The following is a 22,113-nucleotide window of genomic DNA, read 5'->3' as shown; positions in this document are numbered from 1 at the left end:
GAACAAATTGGGTCAACCAGTAACAAAACCTCCATATCTAAATGGATTAAAGATTGTATCATTTTTATTTATTCACAGGCTAACAAAGACCTTCCCTTTCCAGTCAAGGCTCATTCTACCAGGGCAATGGCTACTTCCATAGCTTTTCACTCCAAGTTATCAATAGATGATATTTGTGCTGCGGCAACCTGGACTTCTCCGCACACTTTTATTTCTCATTACAAATTGGATGTGGTTTCTCGAGGCAGAGCTTCCTTTGGTTCCACAGTTCTCAGGAGTGTGTTCCAATGAGCCACCCGGGATGTAGGTGCTAGGGACGCTGTCCCATCTGTTGTGAATGTAGGCGAGATAGGATCCCATTACATCTTTTAGTTATGTACTTACCATAACTTCGGATGTATGGGATCCATCTCGCCTACATTCATAAGTACCCACCCTCCTTCCCCCTTCCATTCGGATTTAGAGGAGCTGTAGTCCCTTTTTTCTTGGCGATCTTTCTTGAAGAACTTTAGTTGGTTGTAGTGACTATTAGATTTTCTGTGTTTGCATGGATGTATGAAAGCGAACAAACAAGATCTGGGGAAGCAGGTGTAGTGCATCCTGGGATAGGGAGTAGCCCAGCCAATGAGAGACTTCGTGCTAGTGTATTAGTTGCCGAGTCGGAGCCGATGGATCGGCTCCGAACCCATCTGTTGTGAATGTAGGCGAGATGGATCCCATACATCCGAAGTTATGGTAAGTACATAACTAAAAGTTTTCACTTTTCCACTGGGTAGCTCCTTCTTTTCTCCCCACAGGACCTCACCTGATGGCTCGTGTAGCTATACCCTTTCAGCCCATGTTCTGAGAGAACAGGAACCAGGCATTCCTAAGTAGACAATAGCCCTTTCATTCCTATATCGATCCTCCATTCCCCTGGTGAGAGTTGGGTGGAATAACAGCTTGTTTGTTTTGTGGGGTGGCCTACTCTTTCACCCCGGGAGCACCCTTCCTCCCCCTCAGCAACTTTTCCAAGCTCTAATGTTGCTGTCTTCCAAGGAAAGGGGGCCTCCATATCTCAATGTCTCCACAACTTACAATGCAAATGCAGTAGACAGCATGGGCTTGTAACATCTAATGCATTTTTGTGGTAAACCACAGCTGCCCTCCTCACCTGAGCAGGGGTGATCCAGCAGTGACTGTTCACTGCCATCTTCCCCAGCTAGCTTCTACAGGCATCAGATCCACTAATCAAACTTGGGCTGTCTGTGCCTTAATCAGGTGGAGCTGTGACTGCATTGAATAAGTTATTTTGAAATTATTTGCTGTGGTTAAAGTTTGCTACTCTCTGGGATTAGCTGTACTGATGCATGCTCAGAAAGTTATTTTTTTAGACATTCACACTGAATTTGTGAGGTAAATGCGGGTATGGATGTGGGGGCAGATTTCACTGTGTAGCTTTTTTAGTAATTTCCTTGAATTGTCTGTAGCTTTTTCTTCATTATGATAAAGATGCAAATAAACAGTTTACACAGCAGATACAAAAATGCAAAAAAAGATTATGTGACATAATTATCATAAATACTAGATATATTTTTTCCTATCAGTTGAGCTATCAAAGGATCTTCCTTGATGAGTCTATGGAATGGTTAAGACCAAATTACCACAATAACAGCTATAAATAAATGCAATCTGAGGGTCATGCTGCTCAACGCTAGAAGTCTAAATCTCAAGATGCATTCGCTCGAAGAACTCCTCAAAATGAGAACATCGACATTTGTGCTGTAACGGAGACCTGGTTTAAAGCAGCAGAAAGCACCCCTGCGCTACCAGGCTGTAACTCATTCCACACCTGTTGGCCCCACAGCATGGACCGAAGCTCCAAAAGCAGTGGTGTCTCCATATTCATAAAGGATATGCACACCTCCAGACTAGTAGCCCAGCATAACGCATCTGAGATACTCCAGGTACAACTAACATTGGATAAGATGGCGATTCAGGTCGTAGCCTGCTATAGGTCCCCAACCATGTCCCAAGACTCTCACTCCACTTTCCTAAGCACACTGGAAACTATTAAGATCCAACCCAACACTCTCATACTAGGCGACTTCAACTATCCCTCCATCAGCTGGGAAAACTACTCATGCACCAATGCACTAGCCCAACGCTTCCTGGAATTCATCAATTACAATGCCCTGGACCAGCTCATTCTTACCCCCACAAAAGGAAGCAACATCCTTGACCTGGTAATTACTAACATGGGCAACCATTGCTGTACACCAGTAGTCAATTCCTCCCTGGTTAGATCCAACCACAAACTAATCACCATGGAAATCCACATCTCACCCACACCCACCGCAAAGGTATCCACCATGAAAAACTTCTCCAAAGCTGACTTTGGACTCTTAAAAACAGAGGTGGCTAACTTCACGGCACCCTTGCCAATGAAAAATAGATGCATTACTGCCGAATCATACACCAATGCACTGTACGAACACTTACATAAATGCATGGAACTAGCCATACCCAACAGAACCAAAATGCTCTCCTCCAAAAAAAGGAAGCCAGTCTGGTGGTCACCTGCCATTAATAAACTCTACAACAGAAGGAAGAAACTGTTGCAGAAAAAGGTGAAGTCCCAAGATTGGAAAAATTACCTTATTAGCCTCAACAAAAAGTTGAGATCCCTCATCAAAACCTCCAAAGCCAGCTATGAAGGCAGAATTGCGGCAGACACTAAAAACAACCACAAAGCCTTCTATAGTTATATCAAGGATCTCCATGGCAATACTCAGATTTGCTCTGAATTACTGCACAATGGTACCTCATATACTGAGCCAACAGATATTGCCAACGTACTGGCTGACAGATTCAGTGCCAACTTTACCCATCTACCCCCCCCTAAAAGACCAATCTCAATACTGGAAGAATGCCAGGCACCCAACATTACTGCAGCACAGGTTAAAGCTGCATTGTCTAAGGCCAAGAATACAGCTTCCATGGGACCCGACAATATCCCTGGCTGTGTTCTGCATGAACTACAAAGTGAACTGGCACCACATCTGCGTGCTCTGTTCACTCATAGCCTCACCTCAGGCTTTGTCCCTACCGAATGGCGCACAGTCATCCCTTTCCATAAAGGAGGAGCGACTACAGACCCTGGAAATTATCGCCCTATTAGCCTCACGAGTCTGATATGTAAGGCTATGGAGGACATCATCATGGACCTAATTAACAAGGATATAGGGAAGCTCCAAACTCTAGATCCCACGCTATTTGGTTTTGTGAAAGGTAGATCATGCCTGCTCAACCTGGTTAACTTCTTTGAGTCAGTCCCAGAGCAGTGGATGAAGGTAAGGCAGTTCATACAGCTTACCTCAATCTGGCCAAGGCCTTTGATACCATTCCTCACTCAGGAATTATTGATAAACTCAGCAAACTAGGCATCAACCCCTATATCATTAGGTGAGTTGCAAATTGGCTAACATATAGAACCCACAGTGTCAAAGTAGCGAACTCCAAGTCAGACTGCCAACCCGTCACGAGTGGAGTCCCACAGGGATTGGTCCTGGGTCCTCTCCTGTTTGGCGTCTACTTCTCAGAAGTCCAGGCAACACGGAGGGACTCTGACTGACCAAATTCGCAGACGACTGCAAGCTGGGAGCCATTATTAGCTCCCCAAGTGATGCAGACATCCTACAGAAAAGCCTCACTGAGACCAATGACTGGTGTCAAAACCATGGCCTTAAGCTTAATGCCAAAAAATGCATAGTCGTCCCCTTTGGGGAAAACTCAGTTCCCACTAATTACCACATAGATGGTAGCCCACTGAATACTGAAGACGTTATAAGAGATCTGGGGACACAGGTTGACAGCAACCTCTCCTTTGACCACCACATTGCCACTGTGGTCAGAAAGTCCTTCTATGTAGCACATCTCATTACCAAAGGTTTTGCATCCAGGAAGAAAGATGTCATCATTTCTCTCTACTCTTCCCTCATTAGACCAATCATAGAGTATAATGCCCCATTTGGCATGTACCTCACTAGACACCTGCAACAGTTGGTGAGGCCACAAAAGTACCTCACAGAGAGGATCCTAGGCCTTAAACACATGTCATACAAGGACAGACTCAAAAAAACTCCAGCTATTCTCTGTCTCATATCGTCTACTAAGAGGCGATCTCTGCTTGACTTACAAAGCCGTGCGACCCAGCTCTGTTAGAAATGCTGCATCTATAAAATCCCATTACCTCCACACCACATGCTCCAGAGACCTGAACCTCATTACCACCATCAACAGAACATGTTGGAGGGACAGGTTCGTAACCCAAGGACTACCCATGCTCTGGAATAGACTTCCCATACATGTCAAGCAGAGCTCCTCACTAGCCCTCTTCAAGTGAAATCTTGATGAGTGGATGGGTAATAGAAAGTTCACCCCAGGGGTCACTCCAGTGGCTGTACTTGATAGAGGCACTGGGAACTAAAGACGAGTGGCACAATGCCAGGGCACATCTATGGGCTAGGCTTGTAAAGGCCCCAGGGCCATTAGCCTAGTACACACCTATGAACCTAATTTGTCCACCAGTCTTGTGATAGCACTTGGAATGACATAGTGCAAAGTGTACCTGTCCCCTGCACCCATCAGTTTGCCTCCCTTGTCACTATTATCACTGTTGAGCAGCTTTACAGCAATCACCCTTTAACAAAAAAGGACCACATGTTGCACAGCTTCAATCTCGCTAAAACTGCTGAGTGTTTTATATCCCACAGAGCTCTAGTTACTCAGTTCTGAATCTGTATGTATCACTAAGTACTGCTTTGAAAGACCACAAATTATGATGTCGAATTTTTATCCTTTGATTCCCAGTATACGTAGTTTGTTATGAAGCTGACTTTGTTAGTAAAGGAACAACAGACAATCCTAGCAGGTTTGCAGTGCTGTGGTGATCGTATGAATGTTGGTTATCAAGTGACTATGGATAGTTTCTATCTAGTAGTTTCTAGAATGCATATTTTTGCATAACAAATAGTACTTTATTGAAAACATCTGCATGATGACTTTCAGTGACAGTAAGTTTATAAGACTACATATGGAGGAAATTTACATTACTTACAGATTAACTGTCTTCCGAACATTTGTCTCAAGATTAGATATTTAAAAGGTTTTACTAAGCATTTCCCTTTTCAGTTGATAGAGTCATGTTGAGCAGCAGTATGTTTTAGCAAAGCCATGGTAGAAAGAGTGTTTCTGTTTTCTCCTTAAGTTTCTGTTTAAGGTCATCAGTGCAGCAGTGAAGGCACTACCTCAAGCTCCAAAACCTAGTGAAATCACGGAAGAGCAACCCATGTGCATGTCTGAGAAGGATGAAGATTGGCCTAGTCTGGCAGTAGAACTTGCCCATCAATTGCAGGTCAATGAAGATGAACTCAGGAGATATTATGTATGTGAACTTTATAACAATGGAATTGACCAGCTGGGAGAAGAGGTAAGAACAGGTTGCACTAATGTCAATTTATGCATTGCCAGCACAAGACTGACATTATGGCCCTAGCAGCTGTTATGATGTCAAGAATTTTATAGTACACTGTGCTTTCTTTTTTATGTATTGGCACACCAATTCCCAGATGTTTGAGCTGGGAACCACACAGGAAGGATTTAAGTGAGATTGTTTCATTTGCCAGAGAACTATTTAGTCAGTTTAATCATTTTTCTCTGCCTTTGTAAATTTGGCATGTTTGCGCAGCTCTTGTCTCATTTCCACAGAGCTTCCAAATGCTTGGCATCTGCGTCACTGTTTGGCTTGAATTTAGTGCCATCCTAGCACAGATCAGTTGTGTAAATTGAATTTTTGCCCTTTTACAAGTTATTTAAGAATAATTCTCTTAAATTTTCAAATTGCTTACTGTATTTTTGTGCATTTTATAATTGTAAAGTGCCATTGTTTTTCACCGACCTTGCTGCTGGTTTCTCTCTTTGTAGTCATTTGCAAAGTATGTGTTTCTAGATAGTTTATTTGACTGTCCGGAAAGTATTCACTTTGGGCTAACTGTAGTGAGGTTTTACATTAAGAAGACTTGGGACTGCATTCTAGTAGCAGTAGATGCAGTCTGTCTGAGCCAGGAAGCACACAAGAAGTCTTTAAGAGATTTTTTTTCATTGACCAAAGGGCTATTCACTCTGTTTAGTCAGTTTTCTCTGCCTGTATACATTTGGCCAGTTTACATGTTGCTGTTCATTGTGCATGTTAGCAATGACCTGTGTAGATGCATGCACCTAGAACTGACATTTTCAGTCAAACACTACCCTTTAAACTTTACTAGTACTCAGTCATGCAAAGAGCACCTAGATGTTCTTCGTGTTTCACTGTTGCAGTCATTACATTTGGGTAATCTTGCTGGCAGGTTGCCGTCAGTCGGCCTGAATTCCAAAGTCCTGGGTCCTGCGTCGGCTGCTGTCGCCCCTACCCTGACGTCAGGTCGTCAGGGGTATAAAAGATGCGGCCGCCGCCATTTTCTTCAGTTTTTCTTGCCGCACGGTGCCCGAAGCAGAAGCAATTTGCAAGTGCCGGTCGGCCGACTCCTGAGATTTTCGTATTCAAGTTTCAGATCCAAAGTCTTCAATTAAGCTAAGTACCCTGTTGAGGAAACTTTTCCTTGCTCCAGACCGATGTCAGAAAAAGTTAATAATTGTATTTCTTGTGGGAAGCAAATACCTCATAAGGATTTTCATTTGTACTGTATTCCTTGCCTAGGCCCTGACCACAAAGTGCCTTGATGTCAGTTTTGTGCTTTAAGGAGCGCACTATCAGTCATATTTTCGCTTCTAAATGTTTCTGTTCTCGGTTTAATTATCCAGAAATGTCGGTTAGCCTTCCAACTACTGGGATTCCAATAAAATGCAAAGATAAAAACAGAGACAGGCCGCCGAGGTTCAAAGCTGCCGACGATGGTTCTCCTAAGCCAGTCGCCAGTTTGCCGGTACTCAGTGAGGCACTTTCGCAGCCCCTGATACCCGCTACTTCTGACTCGCAGGCCTCTACTGAGACCCATTCAGAGTCCGGTATGCCGCAAGATGCTTCAACTGTGGGACCTGCAGATGTCTCTATCTTGGATGGGTCTGGAGCCGCTGTGCAGGCACTGGCTTCTGAGGGTGTCTTCAGGCCTATAGACTTGCATATCAAACCGACACCTCCTTCTTCATTTAGGCCAAAATCTCAGACCATGCCTAAGAAACCGACGCCCAGGCTTCTATGCCTAAAAAACAAATTATAAGAATAGCTGAAGATCTTATAACTCTAATCAGGGGAAGCCAACCTCCCCCTTCTAAGAGACCTAGGACTGAAGTTGTTTATGAATCTTCTGAACAGGATTCTGATTTTTCTGATTATCTGGATTTGCCCTTGTCTACTTATGAGGATTCTGATGCAGATGACTCTATTCCCTCTGCTTCCCCTCCAGAGAATTTTTCTTTTGGTGAAACCTTACATACTCTAAGGTAGCATTTTCACTGGGAAAGCCAGGATTTTTCTGATTCAAAAAAGAGGCTTAGGGATTTCTTACTCCTGTCTCAGCATAGGCCTTTAGCTATACCTCCTGTACTAGATGATGCTTTCTCAGAATCTAGTTTGGCCCCTGATTCTTTGCCTCCTGCTCCCAGAAAACCTGACAGATATTACAGGGTTCCTGATTCTCACAAGTTCCTTTTTAAAAATCCTATTGCGGATCCAGAGACTATTTCACAGGAACCCAAAGACATTAAGGCTTCTACTGCTAAAAATCCTATCCCCTCAGATAGAGACTCCAGGGCGCTGGATAGATGGGTAAGAAAGTTTACACTTCTGCAACCTTGGTCATTAGGGTTTTAAACTGCCAGTTTCATATGTTAAAGTATCAACAACATGTTATTGGATTGCTTAAACAGAAAATTATGTTAATTCCTAACTGCGCTGAAAATAATGAATTACAGGATTTAATGCATTCTGCTGAACAGGTTGGAAAACATACTTTGCAATGTGGATTTGATTCATTAGAGGCCTCTTGCAGGGCTGCTGTTACTGGGTTTGTGCTCAGAAAGCATCATGTTAAAGCTAAATTGTTGGATGCTCCCTTAAATCAGGGCCACCTGTTTGGCAACAAGGCTGAGGAAGTTCTCAAAAAGATGGAAGATAAAGCTAAATCTATGCAGACTGTTAAAGATTTCTTACAAGTTCAGCCTCCTAGATTTAGTAGGCACTGGCCCTCTAAAAATTGGTCCTTTCCAGCCCCCTCCAGGTCTTCTCAAGCCAAACCCTGATAGCAGAAACCCCAGGTTTCAGTCCCAAGGGACACACAAGACTAGGCAGTGGGGGGTTTCCGCACCCATACCTGGGAGCAGTAAGAATCCCCCCTATGGAAAACCGTCTCAATGACTTGTTTTTAAGACTTCCAAGCACTTCCGAACTGAATGCTCCTTTAGGCCCAAAGATTGGTCTACAGGCCAAAAACTGGGAACTCATTACCCAGGACAAATGGGTTTTAAATATAGTGTCCCAAGGATACAGATTTCATTTCCACACGTTACCAACACCAAGTGGGTGGCCAGATCTACCCCCAAATCAGTGGGCAGAGGCCCAAAATCAAGTACTCTGTCTTAAACATGGGGCTATTCAGTTAGTACCAGAAGAGGAAAAAGGACAAGGTTTCTATTCGAGACTTTTCCTGGTACCCAGAAAAGGCAATACATGGCATCCTATCCTGGACCTTTCTATTCTGAACACCTTTCTGGTGATTCCAAAATTCAAAATACTGATTTTCACCAGCTGCTTCCTATGCTAGGCAAGGATGCATGGTTGTCACCACTAGACTTAAAAGAAGCATACCTGCACATCCCTATCAGGGAGTCTTGCAGAAGATACCGACGCTATAAAGCAGGCTACATGCACTATCAGTTCTCTGAACTGCCCTTTGGTTTATCTACTGCGCCCAGGGTATTCACAAAGTGCCTAGCTCCAGTCATTGCATTTTGCAGGCAAAGAAATATTCAAATATACCCATACCTGGACGATTGTCTAATTCAGGCAGAAAGCAAGGACATTCTTTTCAAAAATCTGGCCTTTGTTCAAAGGGTACTGACTTGTCTGGGGTTCACCATAAACGAAAAGAAATCCCACCTGGTACCCTGTCAACGAAATATATTCCTGGGAGCAAGTTTGAATACAACTTCCCAGATGGCTTTCTTCTTGCCAGAGAAACAGATACATTTGACAACTTACTTCAAACAAGTGGCCACAAAAACCCAGCTATCTACAAGGCAAATACTTCAAGCCTTGGGGTTCATGGCCTCATGCATTCTTCTAATTCCATATGCAAGGCTGCATATGAGGAAACTACAATGGTATCTCAAAAGCATATGGTGTCAACATTCACAGGATCTGGAAGCAAGGATTCCTATCATAGCTTGCCTACGCCTAGAGTTCCTTTGGTGGGCAGAGGCCTGCCACCAAAACAGGGGACTACCATTCACATTACCCCCTGCAAAACAAATCTTAACAGACGCATCAGACTATGCATGGGGGGCTTACCTGGCATGGAAGTGCATTCAGGGCAAAATGGAACCCAAATCAAATGCACCTGCACATAAATCAAAAGGAAATGTTAGCTGTACAGAATGCTCTGACAGCCTTCAAGGACCACATTCTTCCAGGACAACTAATGGTAAAGATGGACAACACCACTGTCATGTGGTACATAAACAAGCAGGGGGGGTACACATTCTTACCCCCTCTGCAGACTAGCCATGGCATTGTGGAACACAGCCTTGAGCTACCAAGTGAATCTACAAGCTCAATTCCTGCCAGGAAAATTAAATACACTGGCAGATGGACTAAGCAGAATCCTCATGGACCCACGAGTGGAAACTGGAACCAAGGATTTTCAACATGTGTTGACAAGCAAATGGGGGAGCCCAGATATAGACCTGTTTGCCTCCCCCCCAGAACAATCAACTGGACAAATTTTGCATACGGATTCCCCACAAGCAAGCTTGGAAAGTGAATGTTTTATCCTTCAGCTGGAAAAAACTATCAGTTTATGCCTTTCCTCCTCTGCCTCTGCTCTCCAAGGTACTACTAAAGATCAAGCAGGACAAGCCAAGGACGATTTTAATTGCACCAGACTGGCCTCGCCAACACTGGTACCCACTTTTGTGCAGTGTCACGCTTGGCTCCATGGCACCTGCCTCAGACTCTTTCCCTGTTGTCTCAGCAGGAGAACATGATTCTGCACCCTCAGCTGCAAACCCTGAACCTAGCAGCCTGGCTAATTACCTAATCTCTCCTTTACCATCCCTCAGTAAATCAGTGATGGATAGCATTTTAGAAGCATGGAGACCTAGTACTAGAAAATCTTATGCTGCAAAATGGAAAAGATTCTGTGCTCAGAGCCAGTCTCAAGGAATGAACGCAGCAGTGTCCAGTTTACCTCTGATTCTACAATACTTGACTGAGATGCTTCATAAGGGCTTGTCTTTTTCCTCCAGCAAAATTCATGCCTCCGCCATTTCAGCTCATTATAGCACAGACCCTCCCCTCTTCTCTCACCCACTGCTCAAGCAGTTCCTCAGAGGGGTCCAAAAATCTAAGGCCACCCAGGAGAGCTCCATCTCCAGCCTGGGATCTTACCTTTGTCTTGGAGAAACTCACTCTTCCTCCTTTTGAGCCAGCTGCTAATGCAGATTTAAAATTTCTTTCCTGGAAAATAGCTTTCCTTTTAGCAATCACTTCTGCAAGAAGGGTATCTGAATTACAGGCCCTTATGGCAGTGGAACCTTTCATCATCTTTCATGCGGGAAGGGTGTCCCTCAGAACCAATCCCTCCTTCATGCCCAAGGTGGTATCCAGTGTGGCTTTTAATCAGTCCATTCATTTGCCTACCTTCTTTCCTATCCCACAAAACAAAGGGGAACGGATACTGCACTCTTTAGATGTGCACAGACAGCTTAGATTCTACTTGGACAGGACTAAACCTCAAAGGAAATTTGAACAACTACTGGCGGCATTTGCTGTAGGGACAGAGAGGGTAAGCTATTTCAAAACAAACCATTTTCAGGATAGGCCTCTGCATTCATTTCTGCTATAAGCACCATGGAAAACCTATCCCACAGGGCATCAGACCCCAGTCAACCAGGGCTGCATCTACCTCTACAGCCTTTGTCAGGGGTGTCCCTACTAGGGACATCCTAGAAGCTGCTACCTGGAGTTCTGTACATACTTTCAACAAGCATTATCATTTGCCAATTTTTCTCTAAATCTAGAGCTGGTTTTGCCACTGCAGTCTTGCAGGGCCTTATAGCTGGTCCTCTTTCTATTTAAATTCCTCCTCCCAACCTTAGCTTTGGGAATCTACCCAAATGGAATGCAACAGTGAAACACGAAGAACATAGTACAGTTGTGTACACTTACCATAAATGTAGATGTCCGAGTGTATTCACTGTTGCAGTCCTGGTTATCTTCCCTCCAGCCCCCTTTTCTTCCTTTGACTATACCTCTACTCTCACTTTCTATGCTCTAAAAGCTTTTTGGTGTATTTGCTTTTCTGTTGGAGGTATATCCTTGTATTTATAGATTTAATTGCTTCCCATTAGGAGGGCACCTGACATCTGGGGCAAGAAAAACTGATGTAATGGTGTCGGCTGCATGTTTTATACCCCTGACGACCTGACGTCATGGAAGAAGGGACAGCAACCAACGCAGGGCCCAGGACTTTGTTTATCAGGCCGACTAATGGCTACTTCAAGCAGATAACCCAAATGTAATGACTGCAACAATGAATACACTCGAACATCTACATTTATGGTAAGTGTACACAACTGTACTTTATCAATGCCCTACACTGGTTAACACATTCAAATAAAAATAAATATAAATAAAAAAATAATTCCCCCTCCTCTCCCTGAAGCAGTGTAGAGTACTGTATGACAGAGAATATAATGGGCCTACAACTGCTGAGTACAAGCCAACATTTCTGTCCAGTCAGGCTTTTCATTCTAAAAGTCTGATATGTGTTGTCAACAAGTCATTTGTAATACCCATCTTTTTGCACAATGGCCATTGCTGCATGAGATCAGCTCCCTTTTAACTGTCCTAGATAACCTAAGGAATGTGAGGGTACATTACTCAGAATAGAGATTAATTTAACTATCTAATGTTCACTCCATTTTAAGATCTGCAAAGCATGAGTAAGGGCTGCAGCACTAATGTCCCCCTGCTGCGGGTAGAAATGACAGCCAACCTTTTTTTTCCCTTCCTACATATAACAACAGTCCATCTGGGATGCCTAAAGCACATAAAGGGACTGGGGTCTGTCAGTTAGTACTTAGGGTAATAAAGAATAAAAGCTTATAATTAAAAAAAAGCTGTTCCAGAATTAAAGAATGATTCTGACAACTGAAGAGTTACATTATTAAAAAGACTTTTAACATCTACCGAAAGTTACATTTTTGTGTAAAAGCTCATGATGTGTATGTAGTGTGATGTTAAGGTTAGTTTAATGACTTCACTCCAGATGTCCTGTGTTCGAGTAGCAGAATGGGCACTAGCGGGACCAAGTGAGGGAGGGTGGGAGTTAAGTGCATCTCTGGCAGCATGAAAAGTCTTGCATGCCTATACTGCAGGCTGTGTGCTGCTTGGTTGGAAGGTTGCATTTGCGCCTCCTGAGGAAGCTGTAACAGAGTTCACAGACTACCAAGAGATAAGATAGTCCACAGGATTTGCAGACTGGCCTGCTCCCTAACACCTGAATGTCGCATTCACTAGTGAACAAATAGGCTTGAGGTTTCTTGCTCCAATGGATGGATGAATGAATGAGTCATCTTTGTGCAGGAAGGGGAGCCACTGAGGCAATCCTTTGAATCCTTTAAAAGGTTAAGTGACAATGATCAGTGTAACATAACATGCTGCCTCATGGATACATAATATAAATGTATTTTTGAAGTTTAGAAAAAAGGAGGATATTTTTATATACGTGTAAAACCTAATGAACTAGCTGCATTTATTAGCATGTTATATGATACACCCTTAACTTCTAGAGAAATCATTTGAAACGTAGATCTTTTGTTGGTTGGACCTTATCTTAGAGATGTCTGTGTATTATTTATTAAGCCTCCTGGCATGACAGCTACTCCTCAAGATCTCAAGTATAAGGAAACCTTTCTTTAAAACATCTGTCCATTAACATAGATGTGGGTCAGAGTGGTTTTACTGAAGAGGTCCCTACTTGCTGAAATCATCTTCCAGTAGCAGACTCACCTTAAATAAAAGTTGAAATAATACCATCCAGTTGTTGATAAATTGAAAATTGCCTGAAAACATCTGAATAACAAGAGGTTTTATATTTAAAGCATCTGCTCTTTAACCTAGATGTAGAGCAGGGTTTTCCAACTTTCCATGTCAAAAATTCTGGACATGTACGTGAAAGAAAATGCATGTAATTTTGATACCCCCCAGCATCCATTCCGGTGTCCCATTACTTGGCTATTTCTGCATTTCTCCCCAGTTGCCATAAATACCATTCAAAACTCAGTGTGCATACCATCTTCTGCTTTACTTCTACAGTGATTACAGATATTTGGATTAAATGTAAAACTTTTATTTCAAATTTTATAGCACAAACCACTGATACACATTTGCTAAACAAAGCAATACAGTCTCACAAAGAAAACAGACTTAGCATTAAAACTTCTCTGCCTTTGAAACTCACATTCACTGAAATAACATTGAAACCCACATTCAAAGAAAATGCATCTGGCCAGTTGTGGATTAAGTTCACCTTTGGGCTGTTTTCAAATCATAGGCCCCTTGCACACATTTTAGGACCATGTAAAAGTTCTTTGATTTACCTTCCTGATTGTATTAAATTATAATATATAATAATTAAATTGTATCCCTTGTATAATACAACACCACTTGTTAGAGCATGTTTTAAATTTATAGTTTTGAACATTTTTTCCAGTAAGCAATGAAACAAAACATATGAACCAATAATGACAAAACTTCCTGATTCAGAACATTTCAACTATAAAAGACCACTCAAACATCTGTCATTAGTCCACCAATATCAGTCAAAATGCACAATCCCTGCAGAAGTAAAAGTTATCTGAATAATTATATGTTAAAGAGATTGTAACTAATGAAAAGGATGCTACTAGCAAACAATTTTATATTTCAGTGTTCCATCTACAAATTCATTGCCTACTGCTCTTGAAGAACAAATTACGTATTTACATTAAAAAAAATGGTAAGCTGGTAATCTGCCCTTCATCCTGACCTAAACACTATTGAGGAACAAATAAAAAAAAGTTGTCAGAGCTATTTTCTAAAATACTTTTCAGAATATCAGTGCACATAGTTTGAAAAGACCCAGTGTGATATTTCCTTGCATACAATGCTTTTTGTTTTCTATCTCACATGCAAACACACACTTTATCAAGTAAATGACAGAAATAAAACCTAAACCTGGAAAATAAACTGTTGATTTGTTATATGCCAGGCAAAAGAAGACTGTTAGCTAACAAACCATGGGACATCAGGCATGACAAGCATGAAGAAAAGTATGGAAAAAAAGTATAACAATATTAAACTGAAAACCACCTGAAAACATATGGCCATTACCCCGGAACCTGTCCCAGCAGAGTGTCTTAAAGATATAATGTTATGTTGTCCCATCTCGCCTTTGTTCTTGCTGGTTGGGTTGGGAGTCGACCCTCTGCTCCGACTCGGCCGATTTACAATAGCTCGAGAGCTTTTACTGGCTCGAGGTTACCCCTTATCCCAACATGCCTATCGGCAGCTTCCCAGATCTTGTTTGCCGCTTGCAGCGTCGAGATTGCTACTACTGGCTCAGGCTAAGAACTTTGTGTTTTTTCTAGTTATTGCTACTTTTTCATATATTTACTGGTTATAGTGACTCGTTAGAGTATGTATCGTTCCTCGTTAGTCTAACGACCCCTTTCTCTTCTTGTTGTGGTGTTTTTTGGCTGTCGTCTTTTTCTATTCAGGCCTTTCTTTCCCCTTAGAACCTGTTTAAATTAGAGGGTTCTTCCCCTTCCTCACTCTTTTCTGGGATTGCCATTTAAGTTAGAGGCTCTCCCATTGGGAGAGTCGCCATTTAAGTTAGAGGCTCTCTCCTTTCCTTCTTCCTTTGTAAAAAAAAAAAAAAAAAAATTATATATATATATAAAATAATTTTTTTCCTCCTTTTTTGTTATCAGCCTGTTTGCTTCTACTTGTTGAAGGCTATTAGTGATAGTTTTTCTGTTTTCTCTATGTCTAAAGAGTCAAAACCCTCTAGGTTTAAAAAATGCGACTTGTGTTGCCAGAAAATGTCCCTTAAGGACGGGCACACGAGTTGCATTTATTGTTTAAGGGCTGTTCACCTGCAGGACTCTTGCTCGATCTGTCATGCTTTCAGTTCCAGAATCCTGCAAGAGAGAAAAAAATTAAGCTTATTTTATGTGGCGTCCTGAAGAACCTTCAAGATGCCTTGTCTCAGGGTCCTCAGCCAGCCAAAGTGTCCGAGAAACACTCCAAGCCATCTGTTCCAAGCTCAGAACAGACAAAAATCACTGAGAAGCCTTCGGCTCTGTCAGCCCACAGTATTGGCTCCGACAAAACTAAGTCTCTGGCGGCTTTATCTGTGTGCTTGGAGCCAGTCCGGGTCCATAGGAGATCAAGATCTCCCTTTTTGGAGCTGGAATGCTCCTCTCCACAATCTCCTCTGATGCAACCTGAAGAGGGCAGTCACCGGTCCTCTTCACACTCCTCTCGATCCTCCAGACTTTCAGATCATGACGTGATGAGAGTGGTCAACAGGCTCCTCAAGTCACAGGCACTTGCTAAATTACTTTCGAGCCCAGCCCATAAGGATTTGGCTCCTTCGGCCCTCCCAGCTTCTCCATCTATTCCTCCTCTGACCCTTTTGAGCTCGGAGCTGGAGTGCATGGAGATCGTGGTGGTGGAACCGTTGGCTCAGGCTTCTTCTCCCTTATCGGTTCCGACGACCGCTGTTATCTTCTCGATGTCTCAGTTCATCGCGGGATCTGGGCGCCGAAGCCGGCTCTGAAGGGGGGAAGTGGCATCGGACCCCTGACCAACCCCACTCTCCCTCTCGGAGCTTTGGCGCAGGTGAGCTCAGCTCCTACATCGGCCTCGGAGCCTTCGCTCCCGGTTCGAGGGAGATCTCCAGGCTCTTCAGAGCCGGCGGCTCCTTTGATTCGGGACCATGGCACTTTCATGATGATGAGGAGCGTGCTGTCTTTTGAGACTGCTCCACCCTCTGCTCCATTGGCTCTTTCTCCATCAGTGCCTGTGCCTGCCTTTATCCCTGCTCCTGCCAGGCATAGGGAACCTGTGCCCCAGGACACCCCACTGGGTGACTCCACTTCTTCTGAAACCTCCCCTGAACATTCGGAGGAGGTCCCTCGGAAGAAGTGTACGAGGAAGCATCTAGACTCCCCTGAGTCTGTCACTTCGGATACCGACTTGGATGAGTTGGAAGGGTCCCCACGGTCCCCCTCTGAGGCTGTCTCCTTTTCAGACATCTTGGAAATCCTTAGACAGAGACGTAGCTGGAAGTCCCTAGCCCCTTCTGAGGACAAGTCTGTATACCTGAATGCATTTGGTTCCGGACCATCCACCTCTTGGGTGTCTCAGTCTTTTAACCCACTTTTGTCTGTAGTAAGTCAAAAGGTGTGGAGAGCTCCAGAGACCATGTAACCAGTTCCAAGGAGACCTAAAAAATTTATTACAGCTCTAGGAGATGAGTCTTTCCTATCCAAAGGGGTCCCTGTTGATGCCATGGTGGTGGCTGCAGCCACCAAGAAGGAACTTGCGAAAACTTCTTCATCTGTCCATCCGCTGAACAAAGAGTCTTGTATGATGGACAGGTATGGGAAGCGTATGTTTCTTTCAGTGACCTTTGCTCTCAGATTGCTGAATTACTTGTCGCATTTCCCATGACTTCAAAGGGATCTCCTGAAGGAGCCAGTAGATACTCTGCAGGATCCTACAGCTGAGGGAGTTGCGAACAAGGCAACTTCTCAGCTTGCGACCTTGACCTCCGTGGTTAACTCCTCCATGAGGCTCATTTCTTATGCGGCAGATGGAGCGAGTAGGGGAGCAGGTACCGGAGTAGATTTACGCAGACACTCATGGATGCGCCTTTGTCAATTTGCGGAACCTTTTAAGTCTTCATTTACCAACACCCTTTTTGATGGCTCATCGTCGTGTGGGCCGCAGGTAAAAGAGACTCTCAAAAGGTGTGAACAGGATGGCAAGACTCTCTGTGCCGTAGGAGTCCTTTTTTCCACTCCATCTAGACCCTATCCTAAAGGTCAGAAGAGTAGAAAAATGTGGTTCCGAAAATCCCAGGGATCTTCGCCTGACACACATACTGATTTTTCCCCAGAGGCAGAGAGAGAAACAACAATGGAAGACGCCACCCTCGCGGCAGAGGGGGTCCGCAGCAGCAGGGTGACAGAGATACTTTCTCTACTAGGCCCTTCCAGCACTCCTGAAGAGAGGCCCGACTGTCCACCTCTGGAGGCAGCCGGGAACAGACTTTCACTTTACCCTGCAGCCTGGCAGTCTATCACTAGAGAAACATGGGTACTGTCAATAATATCCAGGGGTTACAAAATTCCCTTTTCTCAGTCCCCCTCAAAAGAAAGACGTTCTATCCCAGATGTTCCACCCAGTCTTCAGGATCATGCAATCCTAAAGGTTCAAAGATTGCTAGAAAAAAGAGCCATCCAAGAAGTCCCCGCAGACCAAATTGGATCCGGAAATTACTCAAGGTTCTTTTTAGTTCCAAAAAAGACAGGGGATTGGAGACCAATCTTGGATCTCAGCAAGCTAAACCAATTGGTAAAAAAGGCAAAGTTCCGGATGGTGACACTCCAGTCCATTCTTCCCTTCTTAGGTCAGGACAGTTGAATGTGCTCCATAGATCTCCAGGACGAGTATTACCATATAAAAATGGACAGGCAATTCAGGAGATTCCTACGCTTCCGGCTGGGAGACAGTCATTATCAGTTCAGGGCCCTTGCCCTTTGGTCTCACCACAGCCCCTAGGGTGTTTACCAAGTGTATGGCAGTGGTCACTGCTCACCTGAGGCATCTAGGATTCCAGGTGTTTCCATATCTAGACGATTGGCAACTCACTGCCACCACCGAGCATCAACTAATCAAAGCATGGGACTACACAATCCAAACTTGTTCCCAGTTAGGCATCACTATAAAGTATGAAAAATCTGCCTTGTTGCCTTGTCAGTCTATTACCTTTGTAGGGGCAGATTTAGATACAAGACGCATGATAGCAAAACTGCCTCAAGACAGGGTGTCAACCATTCGTCAGCAAGTTTCCTTTCTCATAAAGAAGATGAGAGTTCAGGCAAGACAAGTCTTACAAGTACTGGGCTCAATGGCTGCAGCTATTACACTAGTTCCTTTAGCACCCTTCCACATGCGGATTCTACAGTGGCTTCTTTTCGCTCAGTGGTCTTTCTAGGAATTGCCAATGTCACACATGATCTTGGTCACGGAATCTTGCAAAAAGGACCTACTATGGAGGCTGGTCTCCCCACAGGTGACTCTGGGCAGACCCTTTCTAGACCCACATCCGGTAGCCACAGTAAGGGTGGGGTGGGGGCATTATCTGGGATAGACTGTCCAAGGAATGTGGCAACCTCATGAGTACCATTTGCACATCAATGTTCTAGAGATGAGAGCGGTGCTTCTGGCGTTGCAGGCACTTCAAGACTCTCTACCCACAGGGACCGTTGCAATCCAGACAGACAGTATGTCAGTGGTATGGTACATCATCAAGCAGGGTGGAACTAGATCTTACCCCTTGTGTCGGGAGGCACTTCGAGTATGGCAATGGGCAATGTCTTCCCAACGTTTTCTGATTGCAACGCACATTCCCGGAAAATCCAACGTGATAGCGGACAGGGTCAGCAGGGCTATCCTCATGCCTCACAAGTGGTCCCTGAAGCAAGAAGTTGCGGACTTGATTTTCCGCAAATGGGGCCAGCCATGCTGCGATCTTTTTGCCACTCCCGTAAACAACAAATGCAGCAGCTACATTGCCCTAGTTCCCCCTCCGGGACAATCACCCAGGGATGCACTTGTTCGCGATTGGCCTCCAGGACTACTATATACGTTTCCACCCTTCCCTCTCATTCCAAAGGTACTTCAGAAAGCAAAATCGTTGAGTTGAAAACTCATCCTCATTGCTCCTTACTGGCCTTGTCAGATATGGTTTCCATTTCTTCGCCATCACCTTCAACTGGAGCCTTGGATACTGGACCCAGTTCCGGACCGCCTGATGCATCAGTCAGGCGGGCTTCACCCATCCCTTCAAACTTTCAAGCTGACTGCTTGGTTACTCCACTTCCAGTCTTAGCCAGGCTCCCAGACATTTCCCCTGCTGTACAACACATCCTAGTGTCCTCCCACAAGCCCACTAATAGGAGGATTTACACTAGCAAATGGAAGAGGTTCTCTTACTGGGCCAAAAGTAATAACATTGATCCTTTTATGGCTCCTGTTCACTAGATTCTTGACTTTCTGGCCAAAACCTTCGAAAAAGGGGCAGCTGCAGCTACTATTAGGGTCCAACTGGCTGCCATCTCCAATTTTCATGTAGGAGACTTGGGTTCAAACATTGTGTTCCATAAGTTGTGCAGAACATTCTTACGAGGTACAACACTTTTACGGCCCCCAGTAAGAGAACCTCCCCCCGGGACCTAAACTTGGTTTTAGCTTCAAGGGTTCTGCCCCCTTTTGAACCGGCAGCATCTTTCCCCTTGACGTTTCTATCTTGAAAAACCCTCTTCTTGGTTGCTATAACCTCAGCTAGACGGGTTTCTGAATTACATGCTTTGTCTGTTCGCTCGCCGTATCTCATTTTTCACAAAGATAGAGTCTCTCTAAGGAGCAATCTTTCTTTCTTTCCAAAGGGTTTTCTGAGTATAACTTAAATCAGTCCATTGAGCTTCCTGTGTTCTTCCCCAATTATGGCAACAAGGCAGAGTATAGATTACACCAATTGGATGTTCATAGACAATTACGTTTCTATTTACACAGGACCAAAGACCTCAGAAAATCAGACCGGTTGTTCATATCCTTTGCTGACAATAAGCAAGATTATCCAGTTTCTAAAGTGACTTTATCAAAATGACTGTCAGGCACAATCACTTATTCATATTGTTTGCGTAAAAAGACGCTTCCAGGAAGTCCCATAGGACATTCAACCAGGGCCTTAGCCACCTCTGTTGCCTTCCAAGCTAAATTGCTTTTAGAATCAATATGTGCAGCAGCAACATGGGCAAATCCTCATACCTTTATCTCTCATTACAAAGTGGATGTGGTCTCCCAGAATAGGGCATCCTTTGGTTCCACGGTCCTGAAGAGTTTGTTCCAGTGAGCCACCCGAGAGCCAGGTGCTGGGGACGCGGTCCCAACCAGCAAGAATGAAGGCGAGATGGGACAACATAACATAAAGAAGTTATGTACCTACCATAATGTTCCAGGTTTGTTGTCCTTCATCTTGCCTTTCTTCTTGCGTCCCCCCCTCCTTCCCCCTTCCTGGAGGTTCAAGAGGAGTTCTTTATTGGTTACAGTGGCTGAGTTCCCTGCTGACATGCTAGGTTAGTTAACCTTACATTGTATTTTTCTTCTTCCTTTCTACCTTGAGGTATAAATGCTTAGTAAAAAAATAATTTTTTACTACATATGTCTAGTGTGGGCTGTTACAAACGAGATCTGGGTAGCTACCGCCAGGCATGTTGGGATAAGGGATAGCCTCGAGCCAGTAAAAGCTCTCAAGCTATAGTAAATCGGCCGAGTCGGAGCCCTGGATCGGCTCCGAACCCAACCAGCAAGAAGGAAGGCGAGATGAAGGACAACAAACATGGAACATTATGGTAGGTAGACAACTTCTTTTTTTGTATTTTCAGTCTTCTCAGCAGATTTAGTTTCTCACTGGAGGTCGGTGCTGTGGCTAGGCTCATTCAAGCAACAATTATACTTTGCACCATACATAACATCTATCACACCCAAACATAATGGCCACTAAAAATGCAGCTGCAATTTTTATTTCAGTCTCTGCACAGAATCATCATTTATACATGTAACTGAATGGTAATGATGTTGGGTTTGAGTATTGATGGGTACTGATGCGATGACTGATATTTGTCTATATTTTTTGCAAAACATTTATCCACTTTTGATAGTTTTCATCCTAACACTAGGATGTGGATTTTCTGAACATCTGTCAGAAACGTTATGGATTAAAGAGCACAGAATTAGAACTATCGAAATCAGTATCTGCTATTATACAGAGCTATACAAAAATGTGCTTATGGAATACTAATATACTTCTAAAAATAGTATTTTAATAGGTTCATAGGTGTTTACTATGCTAACAACCACAAGGACCTTTTTAAGCCTAGCCATGCATCCCAAATGTCTGACAAATTCTGATACCCTTGTTAAGTGTAAGCAGGGGTTTGGGAGGTGAAACATTTACAAGCAAGGGCCTGGGAGATAAAACATTTGCAGGTTGCCTGAGTCCATTAGAGACATAGGTGTCAAACCAGGGATGAATTTCCTGGTCCCCATCCAATTGTCCAAGTTACACTTGAAATGGGTTAGGGAGGAACTCTGCTTCACTCAGCTGGGGAAATTGTTTTCATAGTTAGAACTAGAAATTGGGCGGCCACGGTAGTGCAGCGGTTAGCATTGTCGCCTCACAGCAAGAGGTTCCCTGGTTCGATCCTTGGCTGAGGTGCCTTCTGTATGGAGTCTGCATGTCCTCCCTGTGGTCGCGTGGGTTTCCTCCCATATCCCAAAGACATGCTGTAGGTGGATTGGACACACTAAATTGGCCCTAGGTGTGAGTGTGTGTGTGTGTGTGTGTGTGTGTGTGTGTGTTTGGGGTTGGGCGCCAGGCTGGCAACTCGAAACTGTAAAACTCCACTGCCAGTCATGAGCGGACAGGTGATCCGCTGTGGCGACCTCTAACCGGGAAAAGCTGAAAGAAGAAATTATAACTAGCAATTATCAAAGATAATATATTACTCTGCAAAGTGTAC

General features: G+C 43.9%; 1 protein-coding gene across 1 annotated transcript in view; it reads left to right on the top strand.

Moving 5' to 3' along the window:
- RAB3GAP2 (RAB3 GTPase activating non-catalytic protein subunit 2) overlaps positions 1-22,113 on the top strand; it is a 2,949,955-nt gene that overhangs the window by 2,876,480 nt on the left and 51,362 nt on the right. The window contains exon 33 of the mRNA XM_044061656.1: positions 5,249-5,470. Within this exon, the coding sequence (XP_043917591.1) occupies positions 5,249-5,470 (222 nt within the window). The remainder of the gene's footprint in view (positions 1-5,248; positions 5,471-22,113) is intronic.

Source organism: Protopterus annectens, chromosome 1.part0, assembly GCF_019279795.1.
Source record: "Protopterus annectens isolate FY-2018-M chromosome 1.part0, PAN1.0, whole genome shotgun sequence".
In the NCBI taxonomy this organism is placed as follows: domain Eukaryota; kingdom Metazoa; phylum Chordata; order Ceratodontiformes; family Protopteridae; genus Protopterus; species Protopterus annectens.
Note: the sequence above shows the minus strand (reverse complement) of the source record. Positions and strands in the feature narration are given on the sequence as shown.